General features: G+C 39.0%; 1 protein-coding gene across 2 annotated transcripts in view; it reads right to left on the bottom strand.

The window, feature by feature from the left end:
• Nep3 (Neprilysin 3) overlaps positions 1-27,670 on the bottom strand; it is a 171,806-nt gene that overhangs the window by 14,898 nt on the left and 129,238 nt on the right. For both annotated transcript variants that reach the window (XM_070098951.1, XM_070098952.1), the window contains exons 8-13: positions 27,225-27,395; positions 26,292-26,437; positions 16,853-17,075; positions 13,984-14,107; positions 13,659-13,863; positions 9,810-9,940 (exon numbers count right to left, since the gene is read on the bottom strand). In XM_070098951.1, coding sequence (XP_069955052.1) covers positions 9,810-9,940; positions 13,659-13,863; positions 13,984-14,107; positions 16,853-17,075; positions 26,292-26,437; positions 27,225-27,395 — 1,000 coding nt within the window. The remainder of the gene's footprint in view (positions 1-9,809; positions 9,941-13,658; positions 13,864-13,983; positions 14,108-16,852; positions 17,076-26,291; positions 26,438-27,224; positions 27,396-27,670) is intronic.

The raw sequence follows: 27,670 nt of genomic DNA, 5'->3' as shown, positions 1-27,670 counted from the left end.
TCTATGATTCACCTCATCTTTCATAGACCCATCCGCTGACACGTCCACTCCCAAATATCTGAATACGTTCACCTCCTCCATACTCTCTCCCTCCAATCTGATATTCAATCTTTCATCACCTAATCTTTTTGTTATCCTCATAACCTTACTCTTTCCTGTATTCACCTTTAATTTTCTTCTTTTGCACACCCTACCAAATTCATCCACCAATCTCTGCAGCTTCTCTTCAGAATCTCCCAAGAGCACAGTGTCATCAGCAAAGAGCAGCTGTGACAACTCCCACTTTGTGTGTGATTCTTTATCTTTTAACTCCACGCCTCTTGCCAAGACCCTCGAATTTACTTCTCTTACAACCCCATCTATAAATATATTAAACAACCACGGTGACATCACACATCCTTGTCTAAGGCCTACTTTTACTGGGAAAAAATTTCCCTCTTTCCTACATACTCTAACTTGAGCCTCACTATCCTCGTAAAAACTCTTCACTGCTTTCAGTAACCTACCTCCTACACCATACACTTGCAACATCTGCCACATTGCTCCCCTATCCACCCTGTCATACGCCTTTTCCAAATCCATAAATGCCACAAAGACCTCTTTAGCCTTATCTAAATACTGTTCACTTATATGTTTCACTGTAAACACCTGGTCCACACACCCCCTACCTTTCCTAAAGCCTCCTTGTTCATCTGCTATCCTATTCTCCGTCTTACTCTTAATTCTTTCAATTATAACTCTACCATACACTTTACCAGGTACACTCAACAGACTTATCCCCCTATAATTTTTGCACTCTCTTTTATCCCCTTTGCCTTTATACAAAGGAACTATGCATGCTCTCTGCCAATCCCTAGGTACCTTACCCTCTTCCATACATTTATTAAATAATTGCACCAACCACTCCAAAACTATATCCCCACCTGCTTTTAACATTTCTATCTTTATCCCATCAATCCCGGCTGCCTTACCCCCTTTCATTTTACCTACTGCCTCACGAACTTCCCCCACACTCACAACTGGCTCTTCCTCACTCCTACAAGATGTTATTCCTCCTTGCCCTATACACGAAATCACAGCTTCCCTATCTTCATCAACATTTAACAATTCCTCAAAATATTCCCTCCATCTTCCCAATACCTCTAACTCTCCATTTAATAACTCTCCTCTCCTATTTGTAACTGACAAATCCATTTGTTCTCTAGGCTTTCTTAACTTGTTAATCTCACTCCAAAACTTTTTCTTATTTTCAACAAAATTTGTTGATAACATCTCACCCACTCTCTCATTTGCTCTCTTTTTACATTGCTTCACCACTCTCTTAACCTCTCTCTTTTTCTCCATATACTCTTCCCTCCTTGCATCACTTCTACTTTGTAAAAACTTCTCATATGCTAACTTTTTCTCCCTTACTACTCTCTTTAGGAATATAAAAAATATTAATGTGTGCTCTCTTTCACTCCTGTTTGCATGTGTGCATGCATACACAGATGCCTACCTGCCCCTTGCCTGAATGCACGCACGCAAGTACACACGCATGTACATGTATGCACATGTACACACACACACACACACACACACACACACACACACACACACACACACACACACACACACACACACACACACACACACACACACACACACACACACACACACGCACACACAGTGGGCGCCTGTGACGAGCGGGGTCCCACAGGGGTCAGTTCTAGGACCAGTGCTATTTTTGATATATGCGAACGACATGATGGAAGGAACAGACTCTGAAGTGTCCCTATTCGCATATGATGTGAAGTTGATGAGAAGAATTAAATCAGATGAGGATGAGGCAGGACTGCAAAGAGACCTGGACAGGCTGGACATGTGGTCCAGAAACTGGCTTCTCGAATTCAATCCTGCTAAATGCAAAGTCATGAAGATTGGGGAGGGGCAAAGAAGACCGCAGACAGAGTATAGGCTAGGTGGACAAAGACTACAGACCTCACTCAGGGAGAAAGACCTTGGGGTGACCATAACACCGAGCACATCACCGGAGGCACACATCAACCAAATAACTGCTGCAGCATACGGGCGCCTGGCAAACCTGAGAATAGCGTTCCGATACCTCAATAAGGAATCATTCAAGACACTGTACACTGTGTATGTTAGGCCCATACTGGAGTATGCAGCACCAGTCTGGAACCCACACCTGGTCAAGCACGTCAAGAAGTTAGAGAAAGTACAAAGGTTTGTAACAAGGCTAGTCCTAGAGCTCAGGGGAATGTCGTACGAGGAAAGGTTGAGGGAAATCAGACTGACGACACTGGAGGACAGAAGGGTCAGGGGAGACATGATAACAACATACAAGATACTGCGGGGAATAGACAAGGTGGACAGATATAGGATGTTCCAGAGAGGGGACACAGAAACAAGGGGTCACAACTGGAAGCTGAAGACTCAGACGAGTCACAAGGACATTAGGAAGTATTTCTTCAGTCATAGAGTCGTCAGGAAGTGGAATAGCCTAGCAAGTGAAGTAGTGGAGGCAGGAACCATACATACCTGGAGTTTACCTGGAGAGAGTTCCGGGGGTCAACGCCCCCGCGGCCCGGTCTGTGACCAGGCCTCCTGGTGGATCAGAGCCTGATCAACCAGGCTGTTGCTGCTGGCTGCACGCAAACCAACGTATGAGCCACAGCCTGGCTGGTCAGGAACCGACTTTAGGTGCTTGTCCAGTGCCAGCTTGAAGACTGCCAGGGGTCTGTTGGTAATCCCCCTTATGTATGCTGGGAGGCAGTTGAATAGTCTCAGGCCCCTGACACTTATTGTATGGTCTCTTAACGTGCTAGTGACACCCCTGCTTTTCATTGGGGGGATGTTGCATCGTCTGCCAAGTCTTTTGCTTTCGTAGTGAGTGATTTTCATGTGCAAGTTCAGTACTAGTCCCTCTAGGATTTTCCAGGTGTATATAATCATGTATCTCTCCCGCCTGCGTTCCAGGGAATACAGGTTTAGGAACCTCAAGCGCTCCCAGTAATTGAGGTGTTTTATCTCCGTTATGCGCACCGTGAAGGTTCTCTGTATATTTTCTAGGTCAGCAATTTCACCTGCCTTGAAAGGTGCTGTTAGTGTGCAGCAATATTCCAGCCTAGATAGAACAAGTGACCTGAAGAGTGTCATCATGGGCTTGGCCTCCCTTGTTTTGAAGGTTCTCATTATCCATCCTGTCATTTTTCTAGCAGATGCAATTGATACAATGTTATGGTCCTTGAAGGTGAGATCCTCCGACATGATCACTCCCAGGTCTTTGACGTTGGTGTTTTGCTCTATTTTGTGGCCAGAATTTGTTTTGTACTCTGATGAAGATTTAATTTCCTCATGTTTACCATATCTGAGTAATTGAAATTTCTCATCGTTGAACTTCATATTGTTTTCTGCAGCCCACTGAAAGATTTGGTTGATGTCCACCTGGAGCCTTGCAGTGTCTGCAATGGAAGACACTATCATGCAGATTCGGGTGTCATCTGCAAAGGAAGACACGGTGCTGTGGCTGACATCCTTGTCTATGTCAGATATGATGATGAGGAACAAGATGGGAGCGAGTACTGTGCCTTGTGGAACAGAGCTTTTCACCGTAGCTGCCTCAGACTTTACTCTGTTGACGACTACTCTCTGTGTTCTATTAGTGAGGAAATTATAGATCCATCGACCGACTTTTCCTGTTATTCCTTTAGCACGCATTTTGTGCGCTATTACGCCATGGTCACACTTGTCGAAGGCTTTTGCAAAGTCTGTATATATTACATCTGCATTCTTTTTGTCTTCTAGTGCATCTAGGACCTTGTCGTAGTGATCCAATAGTTGAGACAGACAGGAGCGACCTGTTCTAAACCCATGTTGCCCTGGGTTGTGTAACTGATGGGTTTCTAGATGGGTGGTGATCTTGCTTCTTAGGACCCTTTCAAAGATTTTTATGATATGGGATGTTAGTGCTATCGGTCTGTAGTTCTTTGCTGTTGCTTTACTGCCCCCTTTGTGGAGTGGGGCTATGTCTGTTGTTTTTAGTAACTGTGGGACGACCCCCGTGTCCATGCTCCCTCTCCATAGGATGGAAAAGGCTCGTGATAGGGGCTTCTTGCAGTTCTTGATAAACACGGAGTTCCATGAGTCTGGCCCTGGGGCAGAGTGCATGGGCATGTCATTTATCGCCTGTTCGAAGTCATTTGGCATCAGGATAACATCGGATAGGCTTGTGTTAACCAAATTTTGTGGCTCTCTCATAAAAAATTCATTTTAATCTTCGACTCTCAGTCTGGATAGCGACTTGCTAAAAACTGAGTCATATTGGGACTTGAGTAGCTCACTCATTTCCTTGCTGTCATCTGTGTAGGACCCATCTTGTTTAAGTAGGGGCCCAATACTGGACGTTGTTCTAGACTTTGATTTGGCATAGGAGAAGAAATACTTTGGGTTTCTTTCGATTTCATTTATGGCTTTTAGTTCTTCCCGCGATTCCTGACTCCTATAAGATTCCTTTAGCTTAAGTTCGATGCTTGCTGTTTCTCTGACCAGTGTCTCCCTACGCATTTCAGATATATTGACCTCTTTTAGCCGCTCTGTTATTCTTTTCCGTCGCCTGTAAAGGGAGCACCTGTCTCTTTCTATTTTACATCTACTCCTCCTTTTTCTTAGAGGAATAAGCCTTGTGCATACATCGAGTGCCACCAAGTTAATCTGTTCTAGGCATAAGTTGGGGTCTGTGTTGCTTAGTATATCTTCCCAGCTTATATCGGTTAGGACTTGGTTTACTTGGTCCCACTTTATGTTTTTGTTATTGAAGTTGAATTTGGTGAATGTTCCCTCGTGACTAATCTCATTATGTCGGTCTGGGGCTCCACGCATACATGTCTGAACCTCAATTATGTTGTTGATCTGAGTATATTGTTTTTGATATGGTGACATTTCTTATCAGATCATCATTGTTAATGAAGATGAGGTCTAGTGTATTCTCCAGTCTAGTAGGCTCTATTATTTGCTGGTTTAAATTGAATTTTGTGCAGAGATTTAAAAGCTCGTGTGAGTGTGAGTTTTCATCAGAGCTGCCTCCTGGTGTTATTACTGCAACAATATTATTTGCTATATTCCTCCATTTTAGGTGCCTTAAGTTGAAATCCTCCAGGAGCAAGATGTTGGGTGCAGGAGCTGGAAGATTTTCCAGACAGTGGTCAATTTTTAACAGCTGTTCCTGGAATTGCTGGGATGTTGCATCTGGAGGCTTGTAGACTACCACAATGACTAGGTTTTGGTTCTCGACCTTTACTGCTGAAACTTCCACTACAAAGCTCAGGAAGCAGAGAGGGAGAGGACCTAGTAGCGATCAGTGAAGAGGCGGGGCCAGGAGCTGAGTCTCGACCCCTGCAGCCACAATTAGGTAAGTACACACACACACACACACACACACACATTCTCTCTCTCTCTCTCTCTCCCTTCATTTATTTCACCAGTTGTTGTTATACATGTAAACTTTTACCTTGCAGTGAAATAAAGTAGAATAAGCATCACTTACACAAACTCTACGACAGAGATATAATTCTTAATAAGAATGCACAAAATACCGTTTTGGACCCTTTTCTATTAATTTTTATAGAGTGTGCCAAACCCAATTACCTCCCTTTTCCTAGGTGTTACATGGTCCTGACAGGTTTACTGCTTCATCATGATAATAATTTGCAGTGTTAATATTGTACTCCTATTTTCAGGGATTGTGAAATACAGTGGAACCTTGGTTTTCATATACCCTAGTTAGAGAAAATTCTTGGAGAAAATTCTCTATAAAATGTATCTTTTGTTAATATTTTTGGGTGTCTGGAACGGATTAACTGGTTCCATTCCAGACACTCAAAAATATTAACAAAAAACATATTTTATAGATAATTTTCTCCAAGAATTTTCTCCAGCTAGGGCATATGAAAACCGAGGTTCCACTGTATATTCAAATTCAAATATTTATTTGGTATGAGCTTTGGGAAAGTGCACACATAACCTGCACATAGGAGAACGAAACTTATGATGATGTTTCGGTCCAAGCTGGACCAAAATGTATACCTGGAGTATACCCCAGCAGTGATACTTGGTCTGTGACCAGGCCTCATGGTGGATCTGGGACTGATCAACCAGGCTGTTGCTGGTGGCTGCACATGAACTGATGCACAAACCACATCCTGGCTGGTCAGGTACTGACTTTAGGTGCCTGTCCAGCACCTTCTTGAAGACAGCCAGTGATCTATTGGTAATCCCCATGTATGCTATGAGGTAGCTGAACAGTCTTGGGCCCCGACACTTATTGTGCAATCTCTTAGTGTACTCGTGGCACCCGTGCTTTTCACTGGGGGATATTTCATCTCCTGCTGAGTCTTTTGCTTTCGGAGGGAGTGATTTTCGTGTGTAGATTTAGGACTAATTTCTCTAGGATTTTCCGAGTGTATATTATTACGTATCTGCCCAAAATGCTCCGGCATTCTTTGTACTTAGCAAACCAAAATTTTAATTACACATTGTAAACTATGCAAAGAAATAAAATTTTTAATCTTTATCATCTTAAGTTTCTTTCTCCTTTGTGCAGGTCCTCTGTGTATTGTTCCAGCCCCGGTATTGTGTTTTTTTGTTCTTTTTGGCCAAATGCGCTGCCAGGGCCGTGCATTTGGCCAAAAAGAAGAAAAAGACTTCAGTCAGGACAAGTTTTTCCTTCCGTCAATATGTATGGTAACCTGGAGTCACAATAAGCACTGGCTGTACTCCGCTCTGTATCCACCCACATTTCACACAGCTAGTCAATTTTAGCCTCCTTTAGCATTTCTATTTAATTAGTCTTTCCAACTTGAATATTGTTTCCAGTGTTTTAAAGGACACTTATTAAAGAACATTTATTGAAGGAAAAGTTTCACCCTGCATAGCTTCATCGGCCCTAAATGACTAACAGGCCCACTTGTCTGTGTGTATCACCATACCATTTACAACCATTCATAAATAACCCACACATATGAGACTGAAACTTATGACAATGTTTTGGTCAGAGTCAGATCAATAGCTAAAGGTATTTTTTTTTTTTTCAACAAGTCGGCAGTCTCCCACCGAGGCAGGGTGACCCAAAAAGAAAGAAAATCCCCAAAAAGAAAATACTTTCATCATCATTCAACACTTTCACCTCACTCACACATAATCACTGTTTTTGCAGAGGTGCTCAGAATACAACAGTTTAGAAGTACGTATATACATATAAAGATACACAACATATCCCTCCAAACTGCCAATATCCCGAACCCCTCCTTTAGAGTGCAGGCATTGTACTTCCCATTTCCAGGACTCAAGTCCGGCTATATAAAAATAACTGGTTTCCCTGAATTCCTTCACTAAATATTACCCTGCTCACACTCCAACAGCTCGTCAGGTCCCAAATACCATTCATCTCCATTCACTCCTATTGAACACGCTCACACACGCCTGCTGGAAGTCCAAGCCCCTCGCCCACAAAACCTCCCTTACCCCTTCCTTTCAACTTTTTCGAGGATGACCTCTACCCCGCCTTCCTTCCCCTACAGATTTATACGCTCTCCATGTCATTCTACTTTGATCCATTCTCTCTAAATGACCAAACCACATCAACAACCCCTCTTCAGCCCTCTGACTTATACACTTTTATTAACTCCACACCTTCTCCTAATTTCCACACTCCAAATTTTCTGCATATTTACACCACACATTGCCCTTAGACAGGACATCTCCACTGCTTCCAACCACCTCCTCGCTGCTGCATTTACAACCCAAGCTTCACACCCATATAAGTGTTGGTACTACTATACTTTCATACAGTCCCTTCTTTGCCTCCATAGATAACGTTTTTTGTCTCCACATATACCTCAATGCACCACTCACCTTTTTTCCCTCATCAATTCTATGATTAACCTCATCCTTCATAAATCCATCTGCTGATATGTCAACTCCCAAATACTGTATCTGAAAACATTCACTTCTTCCATACTCCTCCTCCCCAATTTGATATCCAATTTTTCTTTATCTAAATCATTTGATACCCTCATCACCTTACTCTTTTCTATGTTCACTTTCAACTTTCTACCTTTACACACACTCCCAAACTCATCCACTAACCTTTGCAATTTTTCTTTAGAATCTCCCATAAGCACAGTATCATCAGCAAAAAGCAACTGTGTCAATTCCCATTTTGTATTTGATTCCCCATAATTTAATCTCACCCCTCTCTCCTGAACACCCTAGCATTTACTTCTTTTACAACTCCATCTATAAATATATTAAACAACCATGGTGACATTACACATCCCTGTCTAAGACCTACTTTTACCGAGTAGTAGTCTCCCTCTCTTCTACACACCCTAACCTGAGCCTCACTATCCTCATAAAAAAATCTTTACAGCATTTAGTAACTTACCACTTATTCCATATACTTGCAACATCTGCCACATTGCTCCCCTATCCACTTCCAAATCCATAAATACAATAAAAACTTCCCTACCTTTATCTAAATACTGTTCACATATATGCTTCAATGTAAACACTTGATCTACACATCCCCTACCCACTCTGAAACCTCCTTGCTCATCTGCAATTCTACATTCTGTCTTACCTCTAATCCTTTCAATAATAACCCTACTGTACACTTTTCCTGGTATACTCAGTAAATTTATTCCTCTATAATTTTTACAATCTCTTTTGTCCCCCTTCCCTTTATATAAAGGGACTATACATGCTCTCTGCCAATCCCTAGGTACCTTCCCCTCTTTCATACATTTATTAAACAAAAATACCAACCACTCCAATACTATATCCCCCCCTGCTTTTAACATTTCTGTCATGATCCCGTCAGTTCCAGCTGCTTTACCCCCTGTTGTTATATATTTCAGTCTCATATGTGTAGGTTATTTGTGTATTGTTTCAGTCATGGTATTGTGACTTTATTCTTTATTTACAACCATTGTTTTCAATATTTTTATTGACAGTGTAGTCATTTGTATTTCTTATAATTTCCCTGCCTCGGTTGGAGACGGCCGACTTGTTAAAAAAAAAAAAAAAAAACTTTGCATTGCAACCCATTATTGTAAATACATAATCTCAGTGTACTACATGTGTGTATTTGCAAAGACATATATAAATAAATAAATAAATAAATAAATATATGATTACAAATATAGACTATTCAGGACACTAGGCCTATTATAGAATTCTTAGTTTTATTTGTTCCCTAATAGCTGGGAAATTATTAGCAGTCTTGGTGGCAAGGAAACTGGATTTGAAACATTGTATCTGTACAGTAGTTTGCCTGAAGTGCATTTGCATACTAGTGTTTGTGACTAATAATGTTTTATCACATATAAACTACATTATCTTTGTACAGCATAAAAAGAAATAAAACTTTCAATTTATTGAATATATAATGTAAAGTCACCTAATTAGTGCATACCTTTACTTTTATGTACCACTGATCTAAGTTCAAATTTTATTCAGGAGAAATATATTTACTGAATCAGAAGCTTGTTCTGTAAACAGAAAAATTATGGTCACAACATCACAATGTAACTAAAATCATTCCTAATTCTTTACTGTAGATACTTTTGACGGGTCGTTATTTGAAAATTTTGTTGATACAATAATAAAATCTTTGTAAAAGATACTACAGTCATAAGTGTGGTACACAAGTGTGCATTGGATATATACATAATAAGTTTTACATAACTGATGCAATATTACACTTTTGTCAAGATTTAAGGTAATGCTGACTGAATAAGCTTATCACCAACCTTGATCGTCAAAGGCATGTGCTAGCTCATGTCCCATCACTACGCCCACAGCACCATAGTTGAGTGACTTGGGATTATCTTTGTGGAAGAATGGAGCTTGAAGTATACCCGCTGGGAATACAATGTTATTTCTGAAAGAAAATGTATTGCAATAACAAGATGAATAAACATGTGAATGGGCAGGGGCTTGAATAACGGTCCATGTGACTGATTCAAGTCCACTTCTTTTACAGTGATAGTTTGAATGGTGGTGAAAACGTTTCTTTTTCGGGTCACTATACCTCGGTGGGAGAAAGCCAGTGTGTAAAAAATAAAATGCAGAATTCAACACTGTATAGGACTGTATGGTGAAGTATTAGAATGAAGAGAGAAGCAGAACAGCAGTACCAAGAAATTACGATACAGGCAAACAAGAATTACATTTTTTATTTTATTAACACATTGGCTGATTCCCACCAAGGCAGGGTGGCCCGAAAAAGAAAAACTTTCATCATCATTCACTCCATCACTGTCTTGCTTTACGCTACAGTTATAAAACTGCAACATTAACACCCCTCCTTCAGAGTGTAGACACTGTACTTCCCATCTCCAGGACTCAAGTCCGGCCTTCTGGTTTCCCTGAATCCCTTCATAAATGTTACCTTGCTCACACTCCAACAGCATGTCAAGTATTAAAAACCATTTGTCTCCATTCACTCCTATCAAATACGCTCACGCACGCTTGCTGGAAGTCCAAGCCCCTCACACACAAAACCTCCTTTACCCCCCTCCCTCTAACCCTTTCTAGGCCGACCCCTACTCCACCTTCCCTCCACTACAGATTTATACACTCGAAGTCATTCTGTTTTGTTCCATTCTCTCTACATGTCCGAACCACCTCAACAACCCCTCCTTAGCCCTCTGGATAATAGTTTTGGTAATCCCACACCTTCTCCTAATTTTCAAACTACGAATTCCCTGCATTATATTCACACCACACATTGCCTTCAGACATGACATCTCCACTGCCTCCAGCCTTCTCCTCGCTGCAACATTCATCACCCATGCTTCACACCCATACAAGAGTTTTGGTACAACTATACTCTCATACATTCCCCTCTTTGCTTCCACAGACAAAGTTCTTTGTCTCCACAGACTCCTAAGTGCACCACTCACCCTTTTCCCCTCATCAATTCTATGATTCACCTCCTCCTTCATAGACCCGTCTGGTGACACGTCCACTCCTAAATATCTGAATACATTCACCTCCTCCATACTCTCTCCCTCCAATTTGATATCCAATCTTTCACCACCAAATCTTTTTGTTATCCTCATAACTTTACTCTTTCCTATATTCAATTTTAATTTTCTTCTCTTACATACACTACCAAATTCATCCACCAACCTCTGCAGGTTGGTGGATGAATTTGGTAGGGGATGAATTACATAACCTAAAACAAGCATCAGAGGAAGTTGGCAGAATATTTCAAGAAGCATTTATTTATTGCTGCAGTATACAAAATGTAGTTTACATGTAATAAACTATTGTTAAGCACAAGAGAAAGCCACTAGCATGTGGCACATTTTGGGTAAACTTAAATAATTGGCAGAAATGGAGGGCTCTCCCCTCCCCTCCTGCAAGGAACACTGAAACAGGTAGTATTTATAAACTGAAGAAGAAGAAGAGATATTAGCACTACTAAAGAAGCTAAATGTGGGAAAAATCATGTAATCAAACATTATCTCACCATTATAATGATGGCAAGAGCTGATGCTCTGAAGATTTTACTAACACTTTTCAAGAGTCTTAACTGTACTAACTATACAAAACATCTACACTTATTATTGTGCCTACTACATACACAGAACACTATACTCTAATGTAAACCCTCCTCTCAAACTCCTCCTTGATAACTATAACAGAACACACAACCATAATATGAGACAGATCACTCTTCGATATCCCCTGTGTTCATCTTTCCCTATGCAAAAATGCTATGCATGTAAAAGGCCCGAAGAACTGGAATTCCTTGCCAGAACAAACTAAAGGACCCCTGTCTGCAAATCAGTTTAAGGCCCAAATAAGAAATCACCTCATCATCCAAAATTAACCAGACAAACAGTACCTAACCACTACCAGTTTCTCAAGAGCTACTCATATTGTGCTGATGAATGCTCAACCACTTACTACTTTGAAATTAGGATGTCTGTTCTTTTTAATGTTTTATGTAGTAGTAGATTGTAATACAGTACATCATAATGCAAATTGTTTTATTGTAATACCAAATTTCTTTGTTTTAAACAGTACTAAACTGTAATACATCACACTGTAAATCATTTTAAATTGTTACAATGTAATACTGTATCTTTATTAACTAATTCAATAGTGTAGAGTCTCTACTACACTTATCAAAACCATGTATAATACTATATTATATAATATTATATTCTCCTGTACTCACTCTAACTCATCTAATGACCATATGAACTATGTATTATTCTATGTACTAGTCTTAAGTTAATCTTTAAGTTTGCCCAAAATGTTCAGTATACAGAGGGGCTTTTGACATGTACACCCAACTATTATATTCCTCTGTACAACCATGTAATTTGTCAAAATAAAAAATCTAATATAATCTAAATTATAGTATATCAGAGGTAGGAGCAATACCAGAAATCTAGAGAATTGTAAACATAGTACCAAATTAAGAAAGGGAACAGACAAAAACTTTGTTATATTCTGGTGCCAGCATCTCTGACATGTATATTGCTTTCTACAAAATGTTGGAGAAGATTATAAGAATAACTAATGGCAAGCTCTGTGGAGGAGAAAATTCACCATATGTTGACAATATAGATCCATAAAAAATATCACACATCACTAACCTACCTGAGCTCAACTGTAAGATGAAAGAGAATGCCCAAAATGCATTTTCCTGAGCTATCAGAAGGCATTTTGTATGGCAGCTCAAAGGTGACTAATTTAGACTGAAAAAATCAGGATTATAAGAGAGAACATTCATAGAGAGAGAAATGTTGGACTGGAGAGAAATAACAACCAGAGTTTTCTAAACATCAGATATGAGTACCCTCATCTTTCACAGACCAATATACTGACATGTCTACTCCCAAATATCTATATACCTTTAATACACATGATTTTTAGGTTAAATTGGATCTGTGCTCCAGTTCCCCGAATTAAGCCTGAATGCCTTCCACATCCCCCCCCCAGGCGCTGTATAATCCTCCGGGTTTAGCGCTTCCCCTTGATTATAATAATAATTTAGGTTAAATTAAAATAAGTGGCCAGTGCTGATGTACAGCTTATTTCTCACAAAGAACACTTATTTTTTCAAGGCAAAATGTAACATTTAAAAACTGATTTAGTTGTTATGAAATTCATGAGCTCAAGTAATATTTACTACAGTATACAAATATTGAAACATTGTGATAAATAACCCAAACTTTGGAGAGGAAACTTTGGAAGCGTTTGTCCATCCTAGACAACTGATCACAAAAATGGGGAAAAAGCCAAAAAACTGAGTTATGACTTGACAGTGATCCAGGACAGACTGAAATGTTATCTACAGCTTCTTGTCTAAGTGAGAACTAGATGAATAAAATCAATGATCAACAACTGGGTATCTTTATCATGGAGATACAGTACTTCACCAACCAGCATCTCCATGATACAGATACCTATGTACTGTACTTATGTCTTATTTATATACTTGTCAGTTTTATAATAAAGGTGGGAGATGGCCAATTTGTCGAAATAAAGAATATTTATAGTACTAAATAGTTTTCAGACATAGTATTATGACATATTCTTCACTGAACCATTTTAATATACTTCTATTTAATTTTTACCTCGTTGGAGAATAATACGCATTCACTGTCGGAGGAGACATGTCCCATCGAGTCTTGTTCACGGGCTTGAACAAACGAGCCAAATTCTCTTGAACATTGAAGTTGTTGACACGGACATTATTTTGGAAGAATTCATTTTCTTTTACTTTTAGATCAGCAAACTTTGCGTCCAGTTCCACTGGACTGAGAATATAGTCAGGGAATCCTGAGGGAAATAAAATACAGAAATTTAAAATCTACCTGAATGTGGTTTTGTTGACCCATAATAATATTACAGTATGTAATTTTTCAGCAAGAGAAATTTTCAGAGCTGAAAATACTTTACCAATCATTTCAGATATAGAGGAAGCTTTATCAATGGCAGCTTTCAGTGTTTTTTTATCCATCCAGTGAACAGACTCCAAATTTTCTTTGAAAGTTTTTCGAACTCTCTTAATCATCTCTTCAGCCTAAAAAATAAGGAAAAATTATGAAAACATTCAATAAACTTTTTCAATGAACAAGTACGTACAGTGGAACCTCAAATATCGAACTGCTCCCAACTTAACCAATTATGTAAGTGTATTTTTGTAAGTGCTCTTATAAGTGTATTTTTGAGGGTCTGAAATGAACTACAGGTCTCCCTCAACATTCGCGAGGGTTAGGGGATCAAGAGCCTCGCGAATGTTGAAAAACCGTGAATGTTTGGCGCCCCAATATATTGTAGGGAAATATATTACAATACTGCTTCCTTAACTTGTTGAACCATGAATAATCATAAAATACATGAAAATGTCATAAATTGTACTAAATATATACATGTTATGCTTTAATAACATATATTATTTAATAACATGTATGTTAATAACATGTATGTTATTAAATACCACAGACTCCACCACTGCAAGTCCCTACTACCCTCCCTCCGACCCCCGCAACTGGAAGCCAGCCCTCCCACCACTCAGTGTGGTGAGTGTTTTGTTTGTTCATTATTTGCTATTAAACTACAGAATAAATAATGTAAACCCATTCATGACTGCATATTGGAATGGCTATTCGGACAGGTATTAGACGGTGACATCATGTGTTTACTCTTGAACACAGCAAAGAATCGAACATTTCTGCTATTGCTAATAATAACAATAGTAATAATAATAATAATAATAATAATAATAATAATAATAATAATAATAATAAATGTGATATAATTGAAGAAGGAAATTGTACAAAAATACGAGGGAGTGGTTGACACACCGTCAGTGTGACTTTGTTTATGCTGGAGTGAACATTAGTCTCCCTGCTCTTCCAAACATTTCACAATAATTCAGCGGTTGAGGCAGTGGTATTTAATAACATATATGGTTTTGTGGGCAAGGGGCTTGGACTTCCAGCAAGCGTGCGTGAGCGTGTTAGATAGGAGTGAATGGAGACAAATGGTATTTGGGATCTGACGATCTGTTAGAGTGTGAGCAGGGTAATATTTAGTGAAGGGATTCGGGGAAACCGGTTATTTTCATAGAGTCGGACTTGAGTCCTGGAAATGGGAAGTACAATGCCTGCACTTTAAAGGAGGGGTTTGGGATATTGGCAGTTTGGAGGGATATGTTGTGTATCTTCATATGTGTATGCTTCTAAACTGTTGTATTCTGAGCACCTCTGCAAAAACAGTGATAATGTGCGAGTGTGGTGAAAGTGTTGAATGATGATGAAAGTATTTTCTTTTTGGGGATTTTCTTTCTTTTTTGGGTCACCCTGCCTCGGTGGGAGACGGCCGACTTGTTGAAAAAAAAAAAAAAATGTTATAAATAATAATAGTACATGTTATTATTAATAACATGTATTATTATTAACATGTATGTATTTAATAACATATGTTATAAATAATAATAGTACATATTATTAATAACATGTATTATTATTAACATGTATGTTATTAAATACCATTGCCTCAATCACTGCCTCTACCACTCCAGTCACACTCAATCTACAAGCACCAAACACAGTGAATTATTGTGAAATGTTTGGAAGAGCAGGGAGACTAATGTTCACTCCAGCATAAACAAAGTCACACTGACGATGTGTCAACCACTCCCTCGTATTTTTGTACAATTTCCTTCTTCAATTATATCATATTTATTATTATTATTATTATTACTATTGTTATTATTAGCTGTAGCAGAAATGTTTAATTCTTTGCAGTGTTCAAGAGTAAACACATGATGTCACCGTCTAATACCTGTCCGAATAGCCATTCCAATATGCAGTCATGAATGGGTTTACATTATTTATTCTGTAGTTTAATAGCAAATAATGAACAAACAAAACACTCACCACACTGAGTGGTGGGAGGGCTGGCTTCCAGTTGCGGGGGTCGGAGGGAGGGTAGTAGGGACTCGCAGGTGGCGGGAAACTTAAATATGATTTGGCGGCTGGGAATTTGGCGGTTGGGAATTCGCGAATGTGTGAAGCCCGTGAAAGTTGAAAACGTGAATGTTGAGGGAGACCTGTAATAAATAACAAAAAGGCACAATACCGTGACTGGAACGATACACAAATAACCCGCACATAAAAGACAGAAGCTTACGACGACGTTTCGGTCCTACTTGGACCATTGACAAAGGCCATTTTCAAAAGTACCAACCAGTTTAAAGTAAATGTTGAATTATGGATTCAAATTCAAATTCAAATTTTTATTTCTTTGTGCCATACACAGATTATGGATTTGACATGTAATACAATATACTGTTAGGCACAAAGTAAAGCCACTAGTATGCAGTGCATTGCAGGCAAGATGGATCGAATCTCAGCAAATATACTGTCAGTGATAAACTCATCAACTTTGTAATTCTGATTCCACCTTCAATTTCCTTACCAAGTATAATAAGTAAACTAAGATATATAATCAAATTTATAATTTTTTGGAGCTTCATTTTGCAAAAAAAAAAAAAGTTTTACAGGAAATATTTTTATTGGAAATAATTTGTAATGAATTTGCAAAATTCTGTTTTAATAAGGACAGAAATCAGATGACTTGACTACAAGAAAAAGCATCAGAATATAAAGCATGTCCTAATAGAAATAAATTTTAGAAAGATATTCTACACAATGGTTTATTATATTCAAAAACACCAAGTAAATATTTTTTTTCACATTGTATTTCCTTGAGATAAAAAAGTATGAATTATTGAATACTGTAACCGAGGCTAGATACATACCATCTCCTTTGACTCGGTATGGAAAGCTTCACGAATATACATGGCACCAACAGCAGGCCCCAGAGCTGCATCTGTTGCCACAACACACTCTCTCCAGGTCTCCTCAGTACCAACTACTCCCATCTGTGCCTTTTCAAGTACTTTAGCAGCTTCTCGGAACTCTTGAGATAAGAAGCCAACATAGTTACGAACAACCTGCCACACCAGGTAGTTGTGGAGGTTTCTGATGTAAAGATATGATGTACATTGATGTTAAAAGAATTAATTCATACTGTGACCTTCATATAATTTGTGTAAGAAAATTATTCACTTATAGAACGAACATTAATATTTGTGGAGACAACTGACATATAGTTGACAAGTGGTGAAAAAGAAATAATTGCAGAAAGGAACTTTAGAGCTGAAGAAGTCTGTCCACCCGGCAAAATATCTCAATTAAGTTCCTTTCTGCAACTGTGAGTGTGTTCACCATCACTATTTTGTATCTAATGAAAACTTTTATATACTATTCACTGGTTCCCTTCCCTTCATGCTTCTTGTGACTAGTTAATGGTCCAGTCAGACCAAAATGCTTTTGTGTTTCATTCTCATATATGTAGGTTATTTGTGTAGTGTTTTAGTTATTCACAAAGTATTTTAGTAAAATTCGTAAACATGACTTAGTACTGATTCTCACATCACGTCTTCCTAAAAGCATATGATCAAACAAATATATAAAAATATAATATGAAACAACTGAATTTCTTAAATATAAACAACACTTGAAGAAGGCGAATAAACTATATATCGTTAAAATAACGTTAATTTACAGGTATCTAAAAAAAACAGTCATGGGTGCGGAAAGAGTTGCATGTTACATTAACAGAAAAGTTAGTAGTATTTTATTTAGCAGATGTTATAGGCAGGTATAGCTTAGGACATGGGAAGTACCCTGCATGCCAGTGTAGCCATGATGACAGTATTATATTCAAAGGGAAGCACTAAACTCATTAAGATCACAGAGTATCTTGGGAATGGGTGAGGTAGGGTAATCAGGTTTGTTCTGAGGAAGGTGAGGGGGTAACTTCAATAAAATATATTGAGCATCTTAAAAATGTAATTTACTCAGCAATGAAACAGAAGTTGGAGGTAATTAACACCATCTGACAAGTCTCTTGCTTCCACAAGGAATGATTCTGAAGTGCATATTTGAGACCATCCTTTCCAGGATTTTCAGGTGTAAATTGTGATATACCTTTCTTGCCTATGTTTTAAGGAATGCATTTGAAGGCATTTCAGACATTCCCAGTAATTTAGATGTTTGATTAAGTGTATATGGGCACTGAAAGCCCACTGTACATTTTCTAGCTTGGTAATCTCACTTGCCTTAAAGGGAGCTGTTGGTATACATTAGTATTCCAGCCCGGAGAGTGTCATCAATGGCTTAGCATCCCTTGTCTTGAAACTTCTAGTTATTCAGCTTATCATTTTTCTTGCTGTAGCATTAGCAACATTGTTGCAAGCCTTGAATGTGAGATCTTATGATATTATTACTCCCAGGTCTCACATATAAAGCTTCGGTTCTACTGAATGATACGCGTTTGTCCTGTAACCCATTTCAGTCTTTATTTCCTCCGTTTTTTGCATAGCAGAGCATAGCAGAGCAGAAATGGGAAGTACAATGCCTGCACTTTAAAGGAGGGGTTTGGGATATTGGCAGTTTGGAGGGGTATGTTGTGTATCTTTATATGTGTATGCTTCTAAATTGTTGTATTCTGAGCACCTCTGCAAAAACAGTGATAATGTGTGAGTGTGGTGAAAGTGTTGAATGATGATGAAAGTATTTTCTCTTTGGGGATTTTCTTTCTTTTTTTTTTTGGGGTCACCCTGCCTTGGTGGGAGACGGCCGACTTGTTGAAAAAAAAAAAATATATACAGTGGACCCCCGCTTAACGATCACCTCCAAATGCGACCAATTATGTAAGTGTATTTATGTAAGTGCGTTTGTACGTGTATGTTTGGGGGTCTGAAATGGACTAATCTACTTCACAATATTCCTTATGGGAAAAAATTCGGTCAGTACTGGCACCTGAACATACTACTGGAATGAAAAAAGTTCGTTAACCGGGGGTCCACTGTATATATATATTTTTTTTTTTTCAACAAGTCGGCCGTTTCCCACCGAGGCAGGGTGACCCAAAAAAAAAGAAAGAACGAAAATCCCCAAAAAGAAAATACTTTCATCATCATTCAACACTTTCACCACACTTGCACATTATCACTGTTTTTGCAGAGGTGCTCAGAATACAACAGTCTAGAAGCATACACATATAAAGATACACAACATATCCCTCCAAACTGCCACAATATATATATATATATTTTTTTTTTTTTTTTTTCAACAAGTCGGCCGTCTCCCACCGAGGCAGGGTGACCCAAAAAAGAAAGAAAATCCCCAAAAAGAAAATACTTTCATCATCATTCAACACTTTCACCACACTCGCACATTATCACTGTTTTTGCAGAGGTGCTCAGAATACAACAGTCTAGAAGCATAAACATATAAAGATACACAACATATCCCTCCAAACTGCCAATATCCCAAACCCCTCCTTTAAAGTGCAGGCATTGTACTTCCCATTTCCAGGACTCAAGTCCGACTATATGAAAATAACCGGTTTCCCTGAATCCCTTCACTAAATATTACCCTGCTCACACTCCAACAGATCGTCAGGTCCCAAGTACCATTCGTCTCCATTCACTCCTATCTAACACGCTCACGCACGCTTGCTGGAAGTCCAAGCCCCTTACCCACAAAACCTCCTTTACCCCCTCTCTCCAACCCTTTCGAGGACGACCCCTACCCCGCCTTCCTTCCCCTATAGATTTATATGCTTTCCATGTCATTCTACTGTGATCCATTCTCTCTAAATGACCAAACCACCTCAACAACCCCTCTTCTGCCCTCTGACTAATACTTTTATTAACTCCACACCTTCTCCTAATTTCCACACTCCGAATTTTCTGCATAATATTTACACCACACATTGCCCTTAAACAGGACATCTCCGCTGCCTCCAACCGTCTCCTCGCTGCTGCATTTACCACCCAAGCTTCACACCCATATAAGAGTGTTGGTACTACTATACTTTCATACATTCCCTTCTTTGCCTCCATAGATAACGTTTTTTGACTCCACATATACCTCAACGCACCACTCACCTTTTTTCCCTCATCAATTCTATGATTAACCTCATCCTTCATAAATCCATCCGCCGACACGTCAACTCCCAAGTATCTGAAAACATTCACTTCTTCCATACTCCTCCTCCCCAATTTGATATCCAATTTTTCTTTATCTAAATCATTTGACACCCTCATCACCTTACTCTTTTCTATGTTCACTTTCAACTTTCTACCTTTACACACATTCCCAAACTCATCCACTAACCTTTGCAATTTTTCTTTAGAATCTCCCATAAGCACAGTATCATCAGCAAAAAGTAACTGTGTCAATTCCCATTTTGAATTTGATTCCCCATAATTTAATCCCACCCCTCTCCCAAACACCCTAGCATTTACTTCCTTTACAACCCCATCTATAAATATATTAAACAACCATGGTGACATTACACATCCCTGTCTAAGACCTACTTTTACCGGGAAGTAGTCTCCCTCTCTTCTACACACCCTAACCTGAGCCTCACTATCCTCATAAAAACTCTTTACAGCATTTAATAACTTACCACCTATTCCATATACTTGCAACATCTGCCACATTGCTCCTCTATCCACTCTATCATATGCCTTTTCTAAATCCATAAATGCAATAAAAACTTCCCTATCTTTATCTAAATACTGTTCACATATATGCTTCAATGTAAACACCTGATCTACACATCCCCTACCCACTCTAAAACCTCCTTGCTCATCCGCAATCCTACATTCTGTCTTACCTCTAATTCTTTCAATTATAACCCTACCGTACACTTTTCCTGGTATACTCAGTAAGCTTATTCCTCTATAATTTTTACAGTCTCTTTTGTCCCCTTTCCCTTTATATAAAGGGACTATACATGCTCTCTGCCAATCCCTAGGTACCTTCCCCTCTTTCATACATTTATTAAACAAAAGTACCAACCACTCCAACACTATATCCCCCCCTGCTTTTAACATTTCTGTCATGATCCCATCAGTTCCAGCTGCTTTACCCCCTTTCATTTTACGTAATGCCTCACGTACCTCCCCCACACTTACATTCTGCTCTTCTTCACTCCTAAAAGATGGTATACCTCCCTGACCAGTGCATGAAATTACTGCCTCCCTTTCTTCCTTAACATTTAAAAGTTCCTCAAAATATTCTCGCCATCTACCCAATACCTCCATCTCCCCATCTACTAACTCCCCTACTCTGTTTTTAACTGACAAATCCATATTTTCCCTAGGCTTTCTTAACTTGTTTAACTCACTCCAAAATTTTTTCTTATTTTCATTAAAATTTCTTGACAGTGCCTCTCCCACTCTATCATCTGCTCTCCTTTTGCACTCTCTCACCACTCTCTTTACCTTTCTTTTACTCTCCATATACTCTGCTCTTCTTATAACACTTCTGCTTTGTAAAAACCTCTCATAAGCTACCTTTTTCTCTTTTATCACACCCTTTACTTCATCATTCCACCAATCACTCCTCTTTCCTCCTGCCCCCACCCTCCTATAACCACAAACTTCTGCCCCACATTCTAATACTGCATTTTTAAAACTATTCCAACCCTCTTCAACCCCCCCACTACTCATCTTTGCACTAGCCCACCTTTCTGCCAATAGTCGCTTATATCTCACCCGAACTTCCTCCTCCCTTAGTTTATACACTTTCACTTCCCTCTTACTTGTTGTTGCCACCTTCCTCTTTTCCCATCTACCTCTTACTCTAACTGTAGCTACAACTAAATAATGATCCGATATATCAGTTGCCCCTCTATAAACATGTACATCCTGGAGCCTACCCATCAACCTTTTATCCACCAATACATAATCTAATAAACTACTTTCATTACGTGCTACATCATACCTTGTATATTTATTTATCCTCTTTTTCATAAAATATGTATTACTTATTACCAAATTTCTTTCTACACATAGCTCAATTAAAGGCTCCCCATTTACATTTACCCCTGGCACCCCAAATTTACCTACTACTCCCTCCATAACATTTTTACCCACTTTAGCATTAAAATCCCCAACCACCATTACTCTCACACTTGATTCAAAACTCCCCACGCATTCACTCAACATTTCCCAAAATCTCTCTCTCTCCTCTACACTTCTCTCTTCTCCAGGTGCATACACGCTTATTATAACCCACTTTTCACATCCAATCTTTATTTTACTCCACATAATCCTTGAATTAATACATTTATAGTCCCTCTTTTCCTGCCATAGCTTATCCTTCAACATTATTGCTACTCCTTCTTTAGCTCTAACTCTATTTGAAACCCCTGACCTAATCCCATTTATTCCTCTCCACTGAAACTCTCCCACCCCCTTCAGCTTTGTTTCACTTAAAGCCAGGACATCCAGCTTCTTCTCATTCATAACATCCACAATCATCTCTTTCTTATCATCTGCACAACATCCACGCACATTCAGACTTCCCACTTTGACAATTTTCTTCTTCTTATTCTTTTTAGTAATCTTTACAGGAAAAGGGGTTACTAGCCCATTGTTCCCGGCATTTTAGTTGACTTTTACAACACGCATGGCTTACGGAGGAAAGATTCTTATTCCACTTCCCCATGGATATAAAAGGAAAATTAATAAGACCAAGAACTATTAAGATAAAATCAAAGAAAACTCAGATGAGTGTGTATAAATAAATGTGTACATGTATGTGTAGTGTGACCTAAGTGTAAGTAGAAGTAGCAAGACATGCCTGTAATCTTGCATATTTATGAGACAGACAAAAGACATCAGCAATCCTACCATCATGTAAAACAATCACAGGCTTCGTTTTACACTCACTTGGCAGGACGGTAGTACCTCCCTGGGTGGTTGCTGTCTACCAACCTACTACTAATATATATATATATATCTTTCTTTCTTTCAACACACCAGCCGTATCCCACCGAGGCGGGGTGGCCCAAAAGGAAAAACAAAAGTTTCTCCTTTCACATTTAGTAATATATACAGGAGAAGGGGTTACTAGCCCCTTGCTCCTGGCATTTTAGTCGCCTCTTACAACACGCATAGCTTACGGAGGAAGAATTCTGTTCCACTTCCCCATGGAGATAAGAGGAAATAAACAAGAACAAGAGCTAGTAAGAAAATAGAAGAAAACCCAGAGGGGTGTGTATACATACGCTTGTACATGTATGTGTAGTGTGACCTAAGTGTAAGCAGAAGTCGGTCGTCTCCCACCGAGGCAGGGTGACCCAAAAAAAAGAAAGAAAATCCCCAAAAAGAAAATACTTTCATCATCATTCAACACTTTCACCACACTCACACATTATCACTGCTTTTGCAGAGGTGCTCAGAATACAACAGTTAGAAGCATATACGTATGAAGATACACAACATATCCCTCCAAACTGCCAATATCCCAAACCCCTCCTTTAAAGTGCAGGCATTGTACTTCCCATTTCCAGGACTCAAGTCCGACTATATGAAAATAATATATATATATATATATATATATATATATATATATATTTTTTTTTTTTCTACAAGTCGGCCGTCTCCCACCAAGGCAGGGTGACCCAAAAAAAGAAAGAAAATCCCCAAAAAGAGAATACTTTCATCATCATTCAACACTTTCACCACACTCACACATTATCACTGTTTTTGCAGAGGTGCTCAGAATACAACAGTTTAGAAGCATACACATATAAAGATACACAACATATCCCTCCAAACTGCCAATATCCCAAACCCCTCCTTTAAAGTGCAGGCATTGTACTTCCCATTTCCAGGACTCAAGTCCGACTATATGAAAATAACCGGTTTCCCTGAATCCCTTCACTAAATATTACCCTGCTCACACTCCAACAGATCGTCAGGTCCCAAGTACCATTTGTCTCCATTCACTCCTATCTAACACGCTCACGCACGCTTGCTGGAAGTCCAAGCCCCTCGCCCACAAAACCTCCTTTACCCCCTCTCTCCAACCCTTTCGAGAGCGACCCCTACCCAATCCAATGGATGCAACTTTCACCGAGATTCTAGTGTCATCAGCAAAGATGTTATGATGCTTCAGAATAAAATATGAATGAAAACCTTACCAGACAAGATAACCTCAGAAGTAATGAGCAGATGCCAAGGTAGATGCATAATATTGTTCATGGTTTGTATTTATTTAAAAATTAGCTGCCATTTTGAGTGGCTCAGTGGGCCTGCAGGGTATCTCACACCATGGAATAAAAGCTACAGTAAGAGCCTGGTTGATCAGGCACTGATCCACTGCAAGGCCTGGTCAAGGACTGGGCCACAGGGGTGTAGACCCCAGAAAACCCTCCAGGTATACTCCAAGGACAGACATAAACTAGATACACACAAACAATATCAACTAATTTAACCCAAAATGGGAAAAAATCTTTAACAAAAATTAATGTCTTAAAAGAAGGTGCTGGAAATCAATAAAGGATGGGATACCATGATCTTAGTTCTGCTGGTGTACTTACAAATGGGGGAATTATAAGTTGGTAATCACAATACACAAGAGCACTTTCTATAACACTTTACCATCTTCACCCCTCAAGGGAGGTTCCTTGATGCTGGTGAGGGGCTCTTGATCTAGGGAATTGGATCTGTGCTCCAGTTCCCTGAATTGAGCCTGAATGCCTTCCATCCCTCCCCCCATGTGCTGTATAATCCTATGGGTTTAGCACTCCCCCATGATTATAGTAGTAGTAGTTTACCATCTTCTGCAACATCTAAATTGCCTGTAACACTGTTTTTGTCATGATCTATGTATGAGAGGGCAATGTACATATCTCGTAGCTGGATCACCAGCGCATTCAGCTCACACACAGGTCCGGGGGTTGATCCCTGGTATGGCTGGAAACATTAGGATGTGTTTCCTTAAGACACCTGCTGTCCACTGTTCACCCATAAGTAAAATAGGTACCTGGATGTTAGTGGACTGGTGTGGGTCGCATCCTGGGACAAAATTGACCTAATTTGCGGGAAATGCTCTGTATAACAAGGGGCTTTCTATACAGCAGTATGTCACTGATAACAGCTAGGCCTGTAGACCTTGTACATATACTTGTAGAAATAAAGATTATTATTATTATTATTACTTGTGGTGAAACTGACAAACTAAGTGTTTCCCCTCTTGCTGCTTTCCATCTTCACTGCCTTCCATCTTCACTGCCTTCCATCTTCACTGCCTTCCATCTTCACTGCCTTCCATCTTCACTGCCTTCCATCTTCACTGCCTTCCATCTTCACTGCCTTCCATCTTCACTGTCTTCCATCTTCACTGCTTTCCATCTTCACTGTATGGTGATTGTTCTACCATATTATATTACTACTACTACAGCAACTAATATTAATACTACTACTATTACCTCTAGTATTGCACCTCATTCTAAGCCTATATATACCCTCTGTGTCCATGTATTGTTTGTAGCGGCTTGATAAAGCTCCTGGAGAGCGAAACATTGCCACAATAAAATGTCACATTTGTTGCATCTGTATCCATTTACTTATCCTATTTTCATGTTCTGAATTATATCTACAAATGTATTTCATGTTGAAAAAGAGAGAAATTAATAGCAGTGTTTAAGAGCTACATGTAAATAAGCTTTTGAATATGGGTACACATAAGTACAGTTTTCATACATAGTGTGTGTTTTGTGTATATAAAACACACTCTCCTATGTGCCCATCAGGTAGGCACTCTGCAATATGTTGTATATGAATGGTATACAATACTGACAAAATGAAAATTAGACACATGTGCAACATCTGGGTATCTTCACTGTAGATGTTTTGCCAACCAGTGACTTCATCAATACAAATTCAAGAACAAAACTGGAAGCCAGTAGAACTATATACGAAAGATGAGGTAATCAGTCCCTCCCAACTCCAAGGCTGAGGGACTGATTACCTCATCTTTTGTATATAGTTCTACCACCTTCCAATTACATCCTTGAATTTGTATTGATAAAGCCACTGGTTGGCAAAACATCTACAATAAAGATACCCAGATGTTGCACATGTGTCTAATTTTCAGTCTGCAATATATAACAGTCTTGACAATGGTTGATGCCTGTGTGTATTACCACCTGCTCACCCACGTGCCATAGCATTCTGCTTTTGGTGTTCAAGAATACTTTTGCAAATGTTTCCAGAAAACACCCAGTGTTAGTGCATCCTACACTATCCAAAAAAGTCATGCACATATTAATGTACAAAACAAGGACAAGAATCATTTGCTATATAAAAAAATGCTCGAACTTACAAAATTCCATCTGGTGTGGTCGTGTTTTGAAGGATCTTTCCAAGACTCTTCAAAAATTCTGGGGCATATACAACTACATGTTCTGATCCACTTAAGTGTTTATTGACTTTAGTAAATGCAGAATTAATAAAAGTTCCCCAGTCCATCTGAAAAGTCAGAAAATGTACGTCATATACTGTTCATGAATATAATACAGATAAATGGATATATTTTATTTACATACTAGTTTGGCAGTTTGGAGGGATATGTTGTGTATCTTTATATGTGTATGCTTCTAGACTGTTGTATTCTGAGCACCTCTGCAAAAACAGTGATAATGTGCGTGTGGTGAAAGTGTTGAATGATGATGAAAGTATTTTCTTTTTGGGGATTTTCTTTCTTTTTTGGGTCACCCTGCCTCGGTGGGAGACGGCCGACTTGTTGAAAAAAGAAAAAAAAAACTAGTACAGTGCTGGCACTTTGAAGGAGGGGTTTTAATGTTGCAATTTTATAACTGTACTGTAAGTGCACCTCTGGCAAGACAGTGATGAGGTGAATGATGATGAAAGTTTTTCTTTTTCAGGCCACCCTGCCTTGGTGGGAAATGGTCGATGTGTTAATAAAAACAAAAATGACTGTTTTTTCTAGAATCTTAAGTGGATCATCATAAACGTATCTAAGAGCGTCACTTACTGCTTCCTTAACCTTGTAGGTTACCAGGGTCACTTAGTGAGTTATAATACTTCTATAATCTAACTCATGTGACCTTTTTCACCTGACTAAAACAATAATTCTATAATATCTTTTGACTACTGCCCCCAGGATGGGTATGGGGTGCATAACAGAGATATTAAACTAACTAACAAGCCTTCAGAGCTACTGTACCAATTTATATGGCTATCTGTATAATCATTTGTAAATTTCCTGAATATAACTTTACTTAACATTACTTACAAATGGTGCAATGGCATTGAGCTCATCTATAGACATGATGTGGTACAACTTATCATCATCTCTGCGCTCATCATCAGGAGTTGTGATAGTAGCCAACTGATGTTCAACTTTCAAGATGCCAGTTGCTGCCTGTCTGGTGGCCTCTTCTTCCCCTCCCAGTAGCACACCAACCTGTTCAATAACAAAAAAAGTTGTCATTTATAGAAACATTTAACGTACCTGCAATGTATGATACACTGTGAATTATTATGTTATCATCAGCATTTCAGAATTTTGTATAAATCACAATAATGACTGGAATAATTTGCTGTTAACCCACCTAGGTAGGATAACACATGAAAGGAAATACATTTGCCATCATTCATTCAATAGCTGTCTTAACAGAAGTGATTAGGCATCACAATTAAAATGACTCTTGAACTGTAACATCCTCACCCCTCCTTCAG

The sequence above is a fragment of the Cherax quadricarinatus genome, chromosome 65, assembly GCF_038502225.1.
Source record: "Cherax quadricarinatus isolate ZL_2023a chromosome 65, ASM3850222v1, whole genome shotgun sequence".
NCBI lineage: Eukaryota > Metazoa > Arthropoda > Malacostraca > Decapoda > Parastacidae > Cherax > Cherax quadricarinatus.
Note: the sequence above shows the minus strand (reverse complement) of the source record. Positions and strands in the feature narration are given on the sequence as shown.